This window comes from Haliaeetus leucocephalus, unplaced genomic scaffold, assembly GCF_000737465.1.
Source record: "Haliaeetus leucocephalus isolate CR32 unplaced genomic scaffold, Haliaeetus_leucocephalus-4.0 Scaffold284, whole genome shotgun sequence".
Lineage (NCBI taxonomy): Eukaryota > Metazoa > Chordata > Aves > Accipitriformes > Accipitridae > Haliaeetus > Haliaeetus leucocephalus.
Window position 1 is genome coordinate 10,916,746 of NW_010972720.1, and position 14,359 is coordinate 10,931,104.

General features: G+C 35.3%; 1 protein-coding gene across 1 annotated transcript in view; it reads left to right on the forward strand.

Annotated features, from left to right (window-relative positions):
- The first annotated feature begins 297 nt into the window (after positions 1-297).
- SGCZ (sarcoglycan, zeta) overlaps positions 298-14,359 on the forward strand; it is a 228,687-nt gene continuing 214,625 nt past the window's right edge. Inside the window, exon 1 of the mRNA XM_010570056.1 lies at positions 298-492. Coding sequence (XP_010568358.1) covers positions 298-492 — 195 coding nt within the window. The remainder of the gene's footprint in view (positions 493-14,359) is intronic.

Here is a 14,359-nt window from a genome sequence, read left to right on the forward strand (position 1 = left end):
TAAGATACATACATGGATTACATTAATATTTTTTACAGTTTCTTGCTGATAAATTTGAATTGCAAATCCAATTTGAAATATCAAACCAAATGTTTTTTTTAAATTAATAAAACCCACCAAATTCTTACTAAATGCCTAGTAAAAATAACATTGATATGGTTTATGCTGAATGAATGCATCCCTTCTGTACCCATAGAAACTGATTATCTATACATTCTCAGATAATCTTCATGTAATAAAATCTATGAAAAACAGACCTCTCATTTGCTTACTTGTACTTACATCTTTCTTTTCCAGATGACACGAGAGCAGTATATATTAGCAACACAACAGAACAGCCTTCCAAGGACTGAACATCCTCAGTTTTACCCAGTAGGGATTTATGGATGGCGAAAGAGGTGCTTATACTTCTTTGTCCTTCTGCTGTTGGTTACCATGATTGTTAACTTAGCAATGACAGTATGGATTTTGAAGGTTATGAATTTCACAGTGGTAAGTATCACAGTAACTCTATGTAACCTGTTTCTTCAAGTAATAACTTGTAGTTTTAGTCCTCTTTCCTTTACCATGTTATATACAAATCTTGTAATTTTAAATTAAACATCATATATACTTCTTTGAGTGTTCCTTCAGATATTTATACCTTTTGTGTATATACTGCAGTGAGTGGACCTGTGCCCTATCTATTCAGATATTTTTGGTTAATCATATGTGCTGAAAATACATTGGGATCTTAGATTTTTTTTGTTTGCCCAACCAAAAGCATCATGGTGACTGCCCCAAGTACCTCTTTGTTGCTTGTCACCACTGACAGCAATCAGTAGGAGTTTATTATGCCTGTTCTGTATGGTATCTCTCTTATAAGGAAACTGGGTTAGTTAGGTCAACTTAGGGTAGTTTTTTAAGTTTATGTTGTTTTTAGTATTTTTTTAGAGTTTACTGACCATTTGGACTATGTTTCACCTAGAACTTAGAGTAGCTGTTTTGATGTTGATAAGAGGGGATAGGTGGGTGTAAGAGCCATGGGCTTCTATGAGACAGCCTCCATCTGGAATCTTTAATAGCAGCAAAGTGTTACCGAGCCTGTATTTCAGATGTACACCTGAAAAAACATCTGCATTCAGAGAAAACTGTTATCTGCCCAGCTGTTCTCAAAGCTTTGTTTGCATAAAGGTGGTGGAAGTGCTCACTAGTTGACAGTGGAGTAGTGTCTTTGTGTATATAAAAAGAAAAGATAGAACACTCCACAGTTTAAAACAGCAGTGCTTCTGCTAGGATCAGTATAGTCTCTCTGTCTGGATTTTGACCTTCATAAGCCATATTTTGATGTATCTAGTAATACATTTCTAATTCCTAGAGTCATAGCACATTTCTATTCTCCATGAGTTCCTCAGAAATAAAAAAAAGCATTAAACATACGGCTGAGTTTGTCCTATATCTGCTAATGCTCTGTAATGCATAGGGTTATCTGAGGTTTTCCTGGTGAGACGTATTGTGCAAATATATTGCTACTTTTGAGTTGCCACTAGTGGAAGAGTATGTTGGATTCATAAAATGACAACTGTATGACTTTAATATTAATGTACTGAAAAGTTTCTTAGAAGTTTGGGGAGGGGGCGTTGCTTGGGTTTTGGATGGGGGTTTTTTTGGCTTGTTTTGTTTTGTTTTCTTTTCTTTTTTTTTTTCTTTTTTTTTTTAGCATAATGTGCTTGCAGAACAGGACACCCACATATGCTTTTGTTATTTGTAGTAGAAGCATATTTAGCCATACCTGTTGACTTCAGTAAAATGGTCTGCTCTTATTCCAGAGGAGAATTAAGCATGGAAATTTAAAGAGGTTAAGAAGATGTTTTAAAAAGCACGGAATTTTTCTCTGTGCAGGAGGTTGCATTCCAATACAATATTTTAAACTAGTGCTTTCATATCTAGGCAATGTTTGACCTTCCACACTACAAGCTACTATAGCACTATCCAGTTTAGAACTCTTACAATTTGAACATACAATCTTTTTAAAACAAAACCAAAAAAGATATTCTGAAATATTTTTCCTTCCTGTATGTCAAAGCTTTGTTAGAAAGTTAAAGGTTTATGATGAATCACTAAACCAGTGCAGGAATCTAGTGCAGGAAACAACCGGATTGTTTCAGCAGTTCTGCCTACTAGTTAGTGGATTGAAGACCTTGCTTCAATACCTTGAGAGATGTATGTATCTGAAATAATTATGCAAACACTGGCTTAATAATTGCACAAAAATAGTGTTTGAAATGTTATGCACTTGATTTATAAACTCGTTATTTCATTATTACAATTCAGAAATCACAAAGCTTATGTGTATCTTTAATAATCCTGAATTTGTTATAAATTCAGATAAATGGTATGCCACTGACTAGGGCGAGTTACTCTTTAACCCTTCTGTTACAGAATTAAAACAAATTTTGTATATTCACATTTACCATAGTTATATATACCAGTAAGTGATTTGGAAAACAAAAGTGGAACATATCACTCCTCTTTCATATGAAAAGCCCCCAAAAATATTTCATATGCTTGAGAACACTATTCATTTTGGAATATCATATACCCCTTAACTACCTCAAAAATGAAAGTTCCTACTTACAGTTTTTTTATGAACAATCTGCAAAAATTATTGTTTCCAAAGGATTTTGTACTTAAAAAGAATAACAGAAGCATTTTATGTAATGATCATACCACCACCAGATCATTCTTACTCAAATTTATATGTAGTACATCCCTGCTGACATAAAATTATTAACCATTATTCTTTTAATGGCAAAATATTTCATGCTTTTTTTTTAATTAAATCTACTGCTTCAGGACTGATTTGCTTTTGTCTTCCAGCTTTTATATAAATTTATGGAATGATCTTTGGTTAAACTGTTGCAGAAAACAGAATCAATAGGCATAAAACTTTGGTTTATGACCTGAAATTGTATATCTTAAAGTGCACACAATTGTTTTACAAAGAGACTGTTAAAACATATATTAATTAAATGACAGTACAATAGCTTATTTAATATTATAAAGCTACATGTAATAGCTGTAGGCGTATCATACAACTTAAAGCTGAAAGAATGAAAAAAGTCTGTCAGTAGTTGCTTCTGCTTTTATAAGCACAGTTACTTTGGATGATATTCGAATCCATTTTGTTAATTATACACTGAAGAACACAAGTTTTCTTCTGGAGATTCATGGAATGGTAGTCTTCTACTTGGACTAGTTAGTATTCACATTAGAGTCTCTGTATAGGTTCAAAAATTGATTGCTAGATGGTTGTCGTTTAAAAGGTTCAGTAAAATCTTCATGCTTATGTCCACACATGCACATTTGAGCACCAGTGGAAAATTTATATCAAGTCTGAAGGAGTCACATTCTTAGCAACAGACATCTGAGAGTAAAATAGTTTAGTTTATAAACCTAAACTTCATGTATTTAAAGAATGCAGTAGCTTTGAAATATACATATATTTCTTCCATGCACATGCATAGATGTATAGATAGATAGAAACTAAGAAATTGTATTTGTATATCTGGTAGTGATCGAAAATCAGAAGTGCAGTTCGAAAACTTTTGAAAAGGAAAATACTTGTGCTAAGCTGGTTTAAAGAGTATTTGCACAAAAGAGGAATCTAGTCACGATAAAATAATTGTTGATATTGAACTGCTTTGACATTTTGACATTATTGCTGTTTTAGCATAAACCAATGTTGAGCTTTTTATAAAAACAATAGTAATTGCACCACTTCAAGGGGTCGTGAAGAGCCAGGGCATGGGTTTGTCATTGCTGGGTGACAGTTGCATCATTGTTAGTTTGTATTAGCTGTTGACTTTCTATTTTTAACTGTACAGCTGCAGCCACTGGTCACTTGGCACAATAAAAGCCTTTCTGAGTTAAATTTATAGATTCTTCAGTTGAATAAGTTTTCTGCACATACTGGCCTTGCATGTAAAAGTTGCATTCTGAATCTGAGCTAGTTATCCCATGCTCTTTTTATACACAGAGAAGAGAAATAGGGTCTCCTGTAAGGCCATTCATCTCATAGCAGGACAGGTAACTGAAGTGAATTGTCCTTAGGGATTGATTTTGAATAACTCATCAAAGAAGTAATTAAAAAGGAAATATGGTTTATTTGCAATTGTGTAAAAACAGTACAGGCAAATTGTGTAATTCTCCTTTTATCAGATTAAGTAGTATAGCTGGGAAAGGTAGAGAAACTTTAGGGTATGCAATCTCTTCTTCCAGCGTACAATGTAAGAAAGAAACTTGAAAGGTAAAAACAAGCTACAAATAATTGCCCTCATATAAAATGTATCAGATGAACAAAACTGAAGGTAATTAGTATCTGTGTAGCAGAAGGAATATTAATTAGATAGAGGAATCAGAGATGTAGTCATTTTTTTGAAAGATATTTCACCACCGGTAGTGTAGTGTTACTGTCATTTAATGTCTAGTCGAGATGTTACCTCACTGTTTGATCATCTGTTTAGAAAGATACATGTGAAAGCATGTAAGAACTTCAGGACAAAGTCCCTAAACAATTCCACTGATAGATGCATGTAGCTGTAACACACCATACCATCCTGGGTTTACATGGAAAGTAATCATTCAGGATTCGGTTACATTAGAGGAAGATCTGACCTTGAACAAATGGTCTGCCAATAACTTAGCCCTGAAATAATCCCCAGGCTAAACTCATCACTGGAATAAAGCTCTTTGTTGTCTTACGTGCATCAAGTGGATCTACTCTATCCTGAGTGGTAAAGATAAAATAATTTGACAACATCTACAATATATTGTCCCCTAATGGAACCATCAAAATCTCTGTATCACATGCTTGAACTTCAGAGTTCATCTGTTGTATTAAATGCTTTCCTGAAAAGTAAACAACTGTTGTCTTCAAGAATGAACTCCACTTTCCTCATGTCTCTTAAGCCTGATCTTCAAAGAAGACATGCCTCTTTCCAAAGGATATTGGAAAAATCAAGCTGGGAACTAAAATCCATAGCTTTTGTCAAAATCAAAATAATACTTAGGAGACTTGAGTTTTATGAAACATTTATAATTTCCTTTACTTGTACTGGCCTTGCCACAGTCCACAGGCTCCCCGATGGAAACATCTGTCTTTCACTTTCCCTCAGGATGTAATTGTCTCTCATTTAGTCTAGTTTATATGTGTCTAATGAAGCTCAAAGCTGTTAGTTACTTTTTTGTGTCTGTACAATTAGCATACTAGGTATTTCAAGAAGGGTGGGACACTCCAGTCATAACTTGGTGACATAACCATGGGGTAAAGTATGGATATGTTGTGTATTTATAATATCCTGGTTATTTCACTTACGTGATATATATGAATTTTAAAGGATAGCAAGGAAGGAAATATTTTTTACTGTGCCTGCATTCTTCTTGTTATGTATTTGTATGGTCCATAGCATAGGTAATTAGCTTACTTTTTTCTTTAAAGATTTAATCACTTGAACATTATTCTCTGATATAATTTTTATCTTGTATCATCTTTAAGTTATTCTAACCTCAATAGAACTATAATTTTATATAATTTATTTTTCATATAGCTGTTAACAAATAAAGTATATTGACAATCTGTAAATCTGATTACTTCTCTGTAAAAGAGATTTATCTCACATTTTTATCACCAAACAAATACCAGTGTAGAAATATGCAACTGAAAGTTTTCTGCGGGTATTTCAAATTACAGTTTTAAAAAAGAAATTGAAAGTAGTCCTCTTCCTGCTGTGAAGTGACATAGAGCAATCAGCATAGAAACCTAAGAAGTCCCCCTCTTGGTGGGGGAGGTGTTTAATATCAGTGCCTTTACACATTTTCTAATACTTACACAACTGGCACTGATACTGGCATTTACTTGATATTACATTATTCTGTTGCTTATTACATTACATTGAAGTTTGGAGTTTACTAAAGCTGAAAAAATTGTAATGGTAAGAAAAATACAAATGTGAACCCATTTAGTTCTTAGGATCTCTTTTGGGTTAGCCTGTGACTCAGCCATGTATCCTAGGAAGTATCAGCACTAAATTATAGAATCATAGAATCATTTAGGTTGGAAAAGACCTTCAAGATCATCCAGTCTGACCATCAACAATGCCCACTAAACCATGTTCTGAAGTGCCTTGTCTGCGCGCTTTTTGAATACCTCCAAGGATGGTGACTCCACCACTTCCCTGGGCAGCCTGTTCCAATACCTGCCAACCCTCTCAGTAAAGAAATTTTTCCTAATATCCAACCTAAACCTCTCCTGCTGCAACTTGAGGTTGTTTCCTCTTGTCCTATCTCCAGCCACCTGACAGAAGAGACCAGCACCCACCTCACTACAGCCTCCTGTCAGGTAGTTGTAGAGAGCGATAAGGTCTCCCCTCAGCCTCCTCTTTTCTAGACTAAACAGCCCCAGTTCCCCCAGCCGCTCCTCATAAGACTTGTGCTCCAGGCCCCTCACCAACTTGGTTGCCCTTCTCTGGACACGCTCCAGCACCTCAATGTCTCTCCTGTGGTGAGGGGCCCAAAAGTGAACACAGTACTCGAGGTGCAGCCTCACCAGTGCCCAGTACAGGGGAACAACCACCTCCCTTCTCCTGCTGGCCACACTATTTCTGATACAGGCCAGGATGCCATTGGCCTTCTTGGCCACCTGGGCATACTGCTGGCTCATATTCAGCCAGCTGTCAACCAGCACCCCCAGGTCTTTCTCTGCCGAGCAGCTTTCCAGCCACTCTTCCCCAAGCCTGTAGCGCTGCATGGGGTTGCTGTGACCGAAGTGCAGGACCCGGCACTTGGCCTTGTTGAACTTCATATGATTGGCCTCAGCCCATCGATCCAGCCTGTCCAGATCCCTCTGTAGAGCCTTCCTTCCCTCAAGCAGATCGACCCTGCCTCCCAACTTGGTGTTGTCTGCAAACTTGCTGAGGGTGCACTCAATGCCCTCATCTAGATCATTGATAAAGATATTAAACAGAAATGAGCCCAATACTGAGCCCTGGGGAACACCACTTGTGATCCGCCACCCACTGGATTTAACTCCATTCTCCACAACCCTTTGGGCTCATCCAGCCAGCCAGTTTTTCACCCAGCGAAGAGTACACTTGTCCAAGCCATGAGACGCCAGCTTCTCAAGGTGTATGCCATGAGAGACAGTGTCAAAGGCCGTGCTGAAGTCAAGGTAGATAACTTCCACAACCTTTCCTTCATCCACTAGGCGGGTCACGTGGTCATAGAAGGAGATCAGGTTGGTCAAGCAGGACCTGCCTTTCGTAAACCCATGCTGACTGGGCCTGATCCCCTGCTTATCCTGGACTTGCCATGTGAGTGCTCTCAAGACAAACCATTTCATAATCTTCCCCGGTACTGAGGTCAGGCTGACAGGCCCGTAGTTCCCCAGATCCTCCCTCTGACCCTTCTTGTAAATGGGAGTCACATTGGCAAACCTCCAGTCATCTGGGACCTCCCCTGTTGACCAGGATTGCTGATAGATGATAGAGAGTGGCTTGGCAAGGACCTCTGCCAGTTCCCTCAGTACTCTTGGATAGATCCCATCAGGTCCCATAGATTTCTGAGTGTCCAGATGGCGTATCAGGTCATTAACTACTTCCTCCTGGATTATGGGAGGTATATTCTGCTCTCCATCTCTGTCTTCCAGTTTGGGGGGCTGAGTACCCTGAGGATAATTGTTTTACTGGTTTTGGTAGTACCTCTGGTTTTGTGCATCTCCATATTTTGCTTTCCCCATAGGAATCGATGCATGAAAAGACTTTGTTAGATCTCTAAGAATGCAGTCACCCAATTCAGATATTTGTTCTTGCTGTAGTTACTGGCAGTGTTGTAGTCAGTTTTCACTGTTGTCATGGCATGATGTTTTCTGTATTGATACATGTTAAACTCCTCTTGCCTGTAGTACCATGGGAATTACTTTTAAGATCAGGAATGCGATAACTTTTTATCTGGGATGAGACAGTTATTTCTCAAGGGAACTTGAACTTCAATTTAGCTTTAAACATAAGCAGAGCATAAACAGCACTTTGAATTTCCTGGCTAGAATTCATGCGCTTCATGCTCGCAATTGAACATACTCTGGTTGCTGGCTGCCTAGCTCCAACTTCACGTTGTTTGGACAGCAGGTAGTTTGCAAAATGGTTGAATGTCTGCTGGAAGATACACGTGCCAGCTAAGCATGATTTCTTTTTATGTGACAGCATATATAACAACGCAGATATATGCAACTGTTAACTCCTTTCTTTTTCCATCTTTATGGATTCTCCCTATATTCCTTTAGGAGTTTGACTTTAAGAGTTAAAATTTTTCAGATCTGCAAAAATCTAAATCTGAATGATAATATTTTATTAACATTACTTAGAGAGACCAGTAAACACAAGTATTTTTTCCTGGGTTTTGATTGTTGTGCAAGAATGAGGAAACCTTTCAAATTTTTAACGTTCTGTGGTGTTGGGACACACACACACACGAATGCACACGCTTCTGCTCTTAATAACCAATATGGAAAAAATACTTATGATTTCTTTAAAAGTACAATTTGTCCATTAAAGCTATAATTTGATACTTAAGATTTTAGTGGTACAGAACTAAAGCAGCTGTGTTCAGTGCTTTTATCTAGACTTACAGCAAACTGTCCTGGCATACTGTAGAATAAGAAAATAATTTATTTGCAAAATTATACTGTAACACTTATTATCAGTTTCTCAACAAGCATGACAGTGACACGAGCTGTCAGCTTTGTAAGATTCTTTGACCACCTAGATCGCTTTATTTGATGTTTAAAACAGTTTTTGTTCTGTTCTGCAGTTGGTTCTGCTGATCTATGCAATGAAGATAGTATTTGCCCATGGCAGCTACACAATTTCAAGTAGAACTAAAACCAAACTTTTTTTTATTTCTTAGCTAATTTTTGTGGAGACATGTCTAATTTGTAGCAGATTGGCATTTGAAATTTATGAAGTTGTGTAGTAGCTGTACTTAAAAATATTTTGGTTGTTTGGCAAACAGACAACTTCTTTCATTTTACAAAGACAGCAGTTTGTTATTAGGTTTTGAATAAATATTATCATGATTTAATAGCAGTTGCTGGATATTTAATAAATATGTTCTGTCACATCTGCAGATTTCATTTATTTCAATGGCAATAATTTATTGTCAATATTTTATTTTAAACTGTAAATGATCTCATTTTCAAAACTTGTTATCTCTTAAGTAGATAACAAACTATTTCTCTACATCCCTCAACATTTTAAAGAACCTTATGTCCCATTTTGGGATGAATGCAAGAAAGCTTTTGTTTCCTTTTTGTTTGTTTTTTGTAGTGAGAAAGATCCAGTCCAGAGCAGGCAATATCATTAATTATTAATGATTAAAAGACTTAGTCAAGATATCGGAGACCAAGGTTCAAATTCATGCAGTCTCCAATATAGACCATGTCCCAGGTAAGTGTCCTACTCATAGGCTATTAGTCCTTCTGATTTCTGATGTTCCTTTTTAATAGATACATGACCTCTATCTTACTATCTTTTAGTCTCAAACATTAGATATCATCCTTATAACAAATTTTATTGAAAATTCCTGTGAAATAGCTGTGTATTCCTCAAGAATATTTTCTGCTCAGATTTATAATTCCTTTGGAAAAAAGTTTAGAAAATAGTCAGCCAGCTAAAATGAATATTAGGAAACCATACACATGGGTGCACGTGCACATGCCTACACATACATGCTCAGGGTCTTATTTATATAATTGGCTATGTTCTCATCTCCTTTTTATGTTGCACTGGAAAACAGAAACTTAAGCTTCTTGAATGAACCTGTCAGCTCCGTGCATGATTCAAACACTTGCTCATAGCATGTCAGCTAAAGAATCATGCTATGAGTTAATTTTACTTGCACTTTTTTATCCCATTTGTTAACATTTGTGTGAAAACACAACTTTATGGAGCTGGAGGGTATTTTGTAAAACTTATGTCCCCTTTCATTTGGAGTGCGTTGGGTAGGAATTAACTGATTTATTCTTGCTCTCTTTTGAGCACGTCACATAGTTGCTGTCCTGAGTACAAAGAAGAACTCATTTCAAGTATTTCTAATACCATTTTTCTAAATCAATTTTTATCTCATTTTGTATATGTACCTCCTGTATTGTATACCTCCTTTCCTAGCACTATGGGGGAAAAAAATCCAAATCAATCTGTCAGTGCAAGTATGGTGTAGGTTTACTTGACTGTATAGTAAATAATGTGCACAATCCTAATTAACTTCTGTAAATCTCTGTTATCTCCTTTTTTTTTTTTCCAATGAAAGGGAAAAAGTTAAAATCTGTCGTGTCATAGTGGAAAGGCAACTAACCTGGAATCAAATTTGCCATCTCCTATTTGTTACATATATGCACAGCAACAGTTTGCATGAAAAGTCAAGCCACTGTTTCACATATTTGGTTAGCTATTTTACAGTACTAGGCATCTCATGCAAATGCAGCTTCCTGTAAAAAGTAGGAAGGTATTGTTTTAAAGCAGTGCTATTTAATAGCACTTTTTAGCAAATATGAATTGCCTTGATTTGATGTGCAGTTTGAGTTCTTTATTCTGGGTGGCTGAATGCAGATTTTAAATACTTTATTTTATTCCTGAGATATATATCTGTACATTTTGGTGTTTATTGTTACAAATTATCTCTGATGAGGAAAAATGCAATAAAATTAATTTCTCATTTTTATATTTGTTTTGTCATGCAGGCTTAATGGCAGAATACTAGTAAAGTTCCTAACAGAAAAAGGGAATAAATACTTTGCACTCTACTTAACCTTGAAAAGATGTGATTTAATGCACTGTAGGAAAAAAAAAAAATCTATTTATATGATAGTTTAAGCAATTTCAACCTGACCTTGCAGTGCCATTGGAAAATTGTACTGGAGTATCCAGAACCTGAATGCTTAGGGAAAACTGCCTGTAAACAATGTTACTTTATAGAGATGCATTGAGAACATATCAGTATTTGCCTCTACAAAGTCACTGTTTGCTCATTTGTCTCATTGCTTCAGATTTGTTTCATGAAGTGTCAGGACTGATTTAGAATCAGCTTAAGGGACACAGATTCATAACTTGTACTTTTATCCCATGTCAGCAGTCCAGCATGCCACAGGTAGCTTGCCCCATGTTTCAGAAAAAGTGTGGATGGCTATGTCTTCTTCCACCATTCACTGCGGTGATTCTGAGGTCCATTAAAGTATGACTCGTGCAACCTCTTGTAAGAGTTTTAATATTCAAAAAGAATGCTGAGTGTGGCTATAGAAAGTATAGAAGAGGACAACTTTAATTCATGCGATAAGTTAGATGACAACGAATATATATATTTTCTTTCAGTTTTTGGATGTTTACCTTCTATTAAATAATAATAATGTGTTTGAGCTGAGTGAACAATGTTTACTAGACAGCTTATTCTTAATCATTCACTGTGTAAATAGGCTGGAACAAGTATCTCAGAAAAATTTTTCAAATATTTGCTTTCATGAAAATTGAATTAACTTAATTTCCATTATTGGCTTTTAGCTGTGTTCCCTTTCCATGTGTATTCTAGCATGACATTAGTGTTTGTGGAAAGTGAGATTTTCAAGAGAATATTATACAAAGATAATTTTGAATTTTTAAAGGTTTATCCAATAAGCCAGTTCTGACACTTAGATTTGTCCAATTGCATAGCTTGAATAGCAGATATTTGAAGACAGCTGTGCAATCATTTTTAATGGGGGGGGAACTTAATTTTGTATATTAGGGTTCAAGAAAATAATCAACAGAAAGTGATTACATGAAAAGAAAAGGCTAATGCATCAGCATGTTTGTCTCCAATAGGGGCAACTAAAGCAGACCAAGTTAATTTTATAGTTCAGGCCAAGCAGTAACATTTTGTAATGTCATTTAGCAGTAATTAGAAAGATCTCAAACCACTTGAACAACCTTTAGTTACTTAAAGGCACCAACAATCTGTATGAATAACAAAATGTGTCATGGTTTCTTCCTTCCCTCCTATTATTCAGATGATCTTTGTGGGTATAGAGTACAATAAGAAATTACAATCTGTGCTTGGAATCCTGCTTTTATTTGTACAAACCTTCCATCTTGAAATCAATACAAGTCTGTGTACAGGAGCACAATGTACTCATGTCAATCTAGCCTAAATTAGACCTAGTACATCTAGAAATTATAATAAAAAAGAACTAGGAAGATGAGATACCTATCACTACATATTCTATCTTATGTGGCAGAGTATTTCCCTTTCTTTTAAGTCAGGTTATTAGATGTGTCATTGGAATCCCAGGCAGGATTAAATGATGAAATCAAATGTTTTAAGAAGGAATAATAGAGCAGCAAGAACTTTTTGAAATAAAAAATGTGAATAAGGTATTTGTGTGGCCTGCAGGGGATAAGGAGAAAAAATTTTAAGACCTTTCCCCAAAAGTTGCAACACTGATGGTATATCTTGTTTACATCTGACAGTCATATTTTACTATACTGCTAGATACAATCAAGGAATAAAAATCAAGAAATCCAATAAAAGCACAATATAAATGATATTGCCAGAGGCAATATAGAAATAGTGGAACCACCACACAATAGAAGTCAATGTTATTACACAATCCTAAAGCTCTTGACTGTAATATAAATTTGGCTGCCTTTCCTGGAAAAGCCTGGTCCAATGGCGCTTGTCTAATGATTTGTTATTGCAGGCAACACAGTGCATACCCTTTCTGTCACATCAGTGTCCCTCATGCCAATAATGTATTCAGTCGAGCGTCAACCCTCAGAGACTCAGTGCAGATTTTTTTATTGTGCCATTCAGTTAAATAAAACAATTTGTGGAGATCCTCCTGTAAAATTTTTTGATTTTAAGCCTTTTTTTTGCATCTTACAAAAAAAAAAAAAAGAAAAAAATCAGATACATATTTTAACATCTCTAATAATGAAAAGTGCATTTTTATGGTGCACAGAATTGGTTTTAATTATACATCTTCCTTTCCTCTGACCCCCTTGAAATCTGTCTGCACAGTAGAACAATACCAAGAAATGGTTTCCCAAGCAAAATTTTCTAGTTACTGTGTTTGCTTTTCATATTATCTTCAAAGCTCAGGTTTGTAAAAGCAAGGATGTGCAAGAGGGTAACAAATTTCTGTCTACTTCAAAAAAGCCTAACTGAAATAAGTATAATAAAAATACAGTACGAATTAATATATATTGAATTTTGATTGACTAATCCAACTTTTAAGCAGTCATTTTGTTTCTGTATATTCTGATGGCACAAGTCAAAAAAGGAAAAGTTCTTTTCATAGAATGAAAATCAGAATTACTATCCTGCTCTGCTCAGTAGAGATGATATTTTAATACTGAAGGTAGATGCACATGGAAGTATAGATAGAAAGAAATTAAAAAAAAAAGATATACTTGGTCATCTTCAAATCATCCTTTTATGACATATTTTATAGAGATGGAGGCCCTTCTCATTTCCTTCATTGTCTTCAGGAATATACAACTCATTTAAGCCATCTTTCTGCATCTGGGCATGCTACCTAGAAGTGGTAGAGGAGATAAAAATCTGTGTTAAGTCTATTGGATGAACATGCAACCTAAAAGATACTTTTGTTTGAAATAATTTTTGTCATGTTATATGTTAAGGCACATGCTTCTAACTTTTTAATTTGTTTACCAAACGATGATAATAACTATTAAAGAACTTGTTCATTTTTACAGTAGTTAATTTAAAAGAAAAATGTATGATGCAAGCAGTTAATACTAAAAAAAAAATTTGCCTGTGGATTTGTTCTCAGGGCTCATTGATATAAGCTTATGTGTATATATAAACATAAAACTTATTTTTTCTCAAGAGGGATGTAAACTGTTTACATTTTAATTTCCTGATGGTTTCATGTTGGTTTTGGCTCTTCCATAATTAAAATGCTAATTATAAAGGGAGAGGGTTGATTTTTATGCTTACTTCTACATTATCTTGCTCTCAGCTTTAAATTTCATAAATGCTTTCCAAAGTGATTTAAATCATTTTATGACTTAAGAACTAATTTCAGAATTATTTTATTGATTATTATCATTATCTAGAATGTAGTTTTTAATATGAATACATTGGAATCTTTAAGGAGAAACAAATTTATTAATAAGAGGCATAAAATTTTAAAATTAAAAGATGGTACAGAATTACTCAAGCTAGAATATAGTGTGACTTAACAACCACATCTTTATGGCACTTCTGAAGTTTTAATGGAAAGAACCTGAAAGATACATAACCCTTGCTTTGCTGTTTTCCATTTCAATCACTG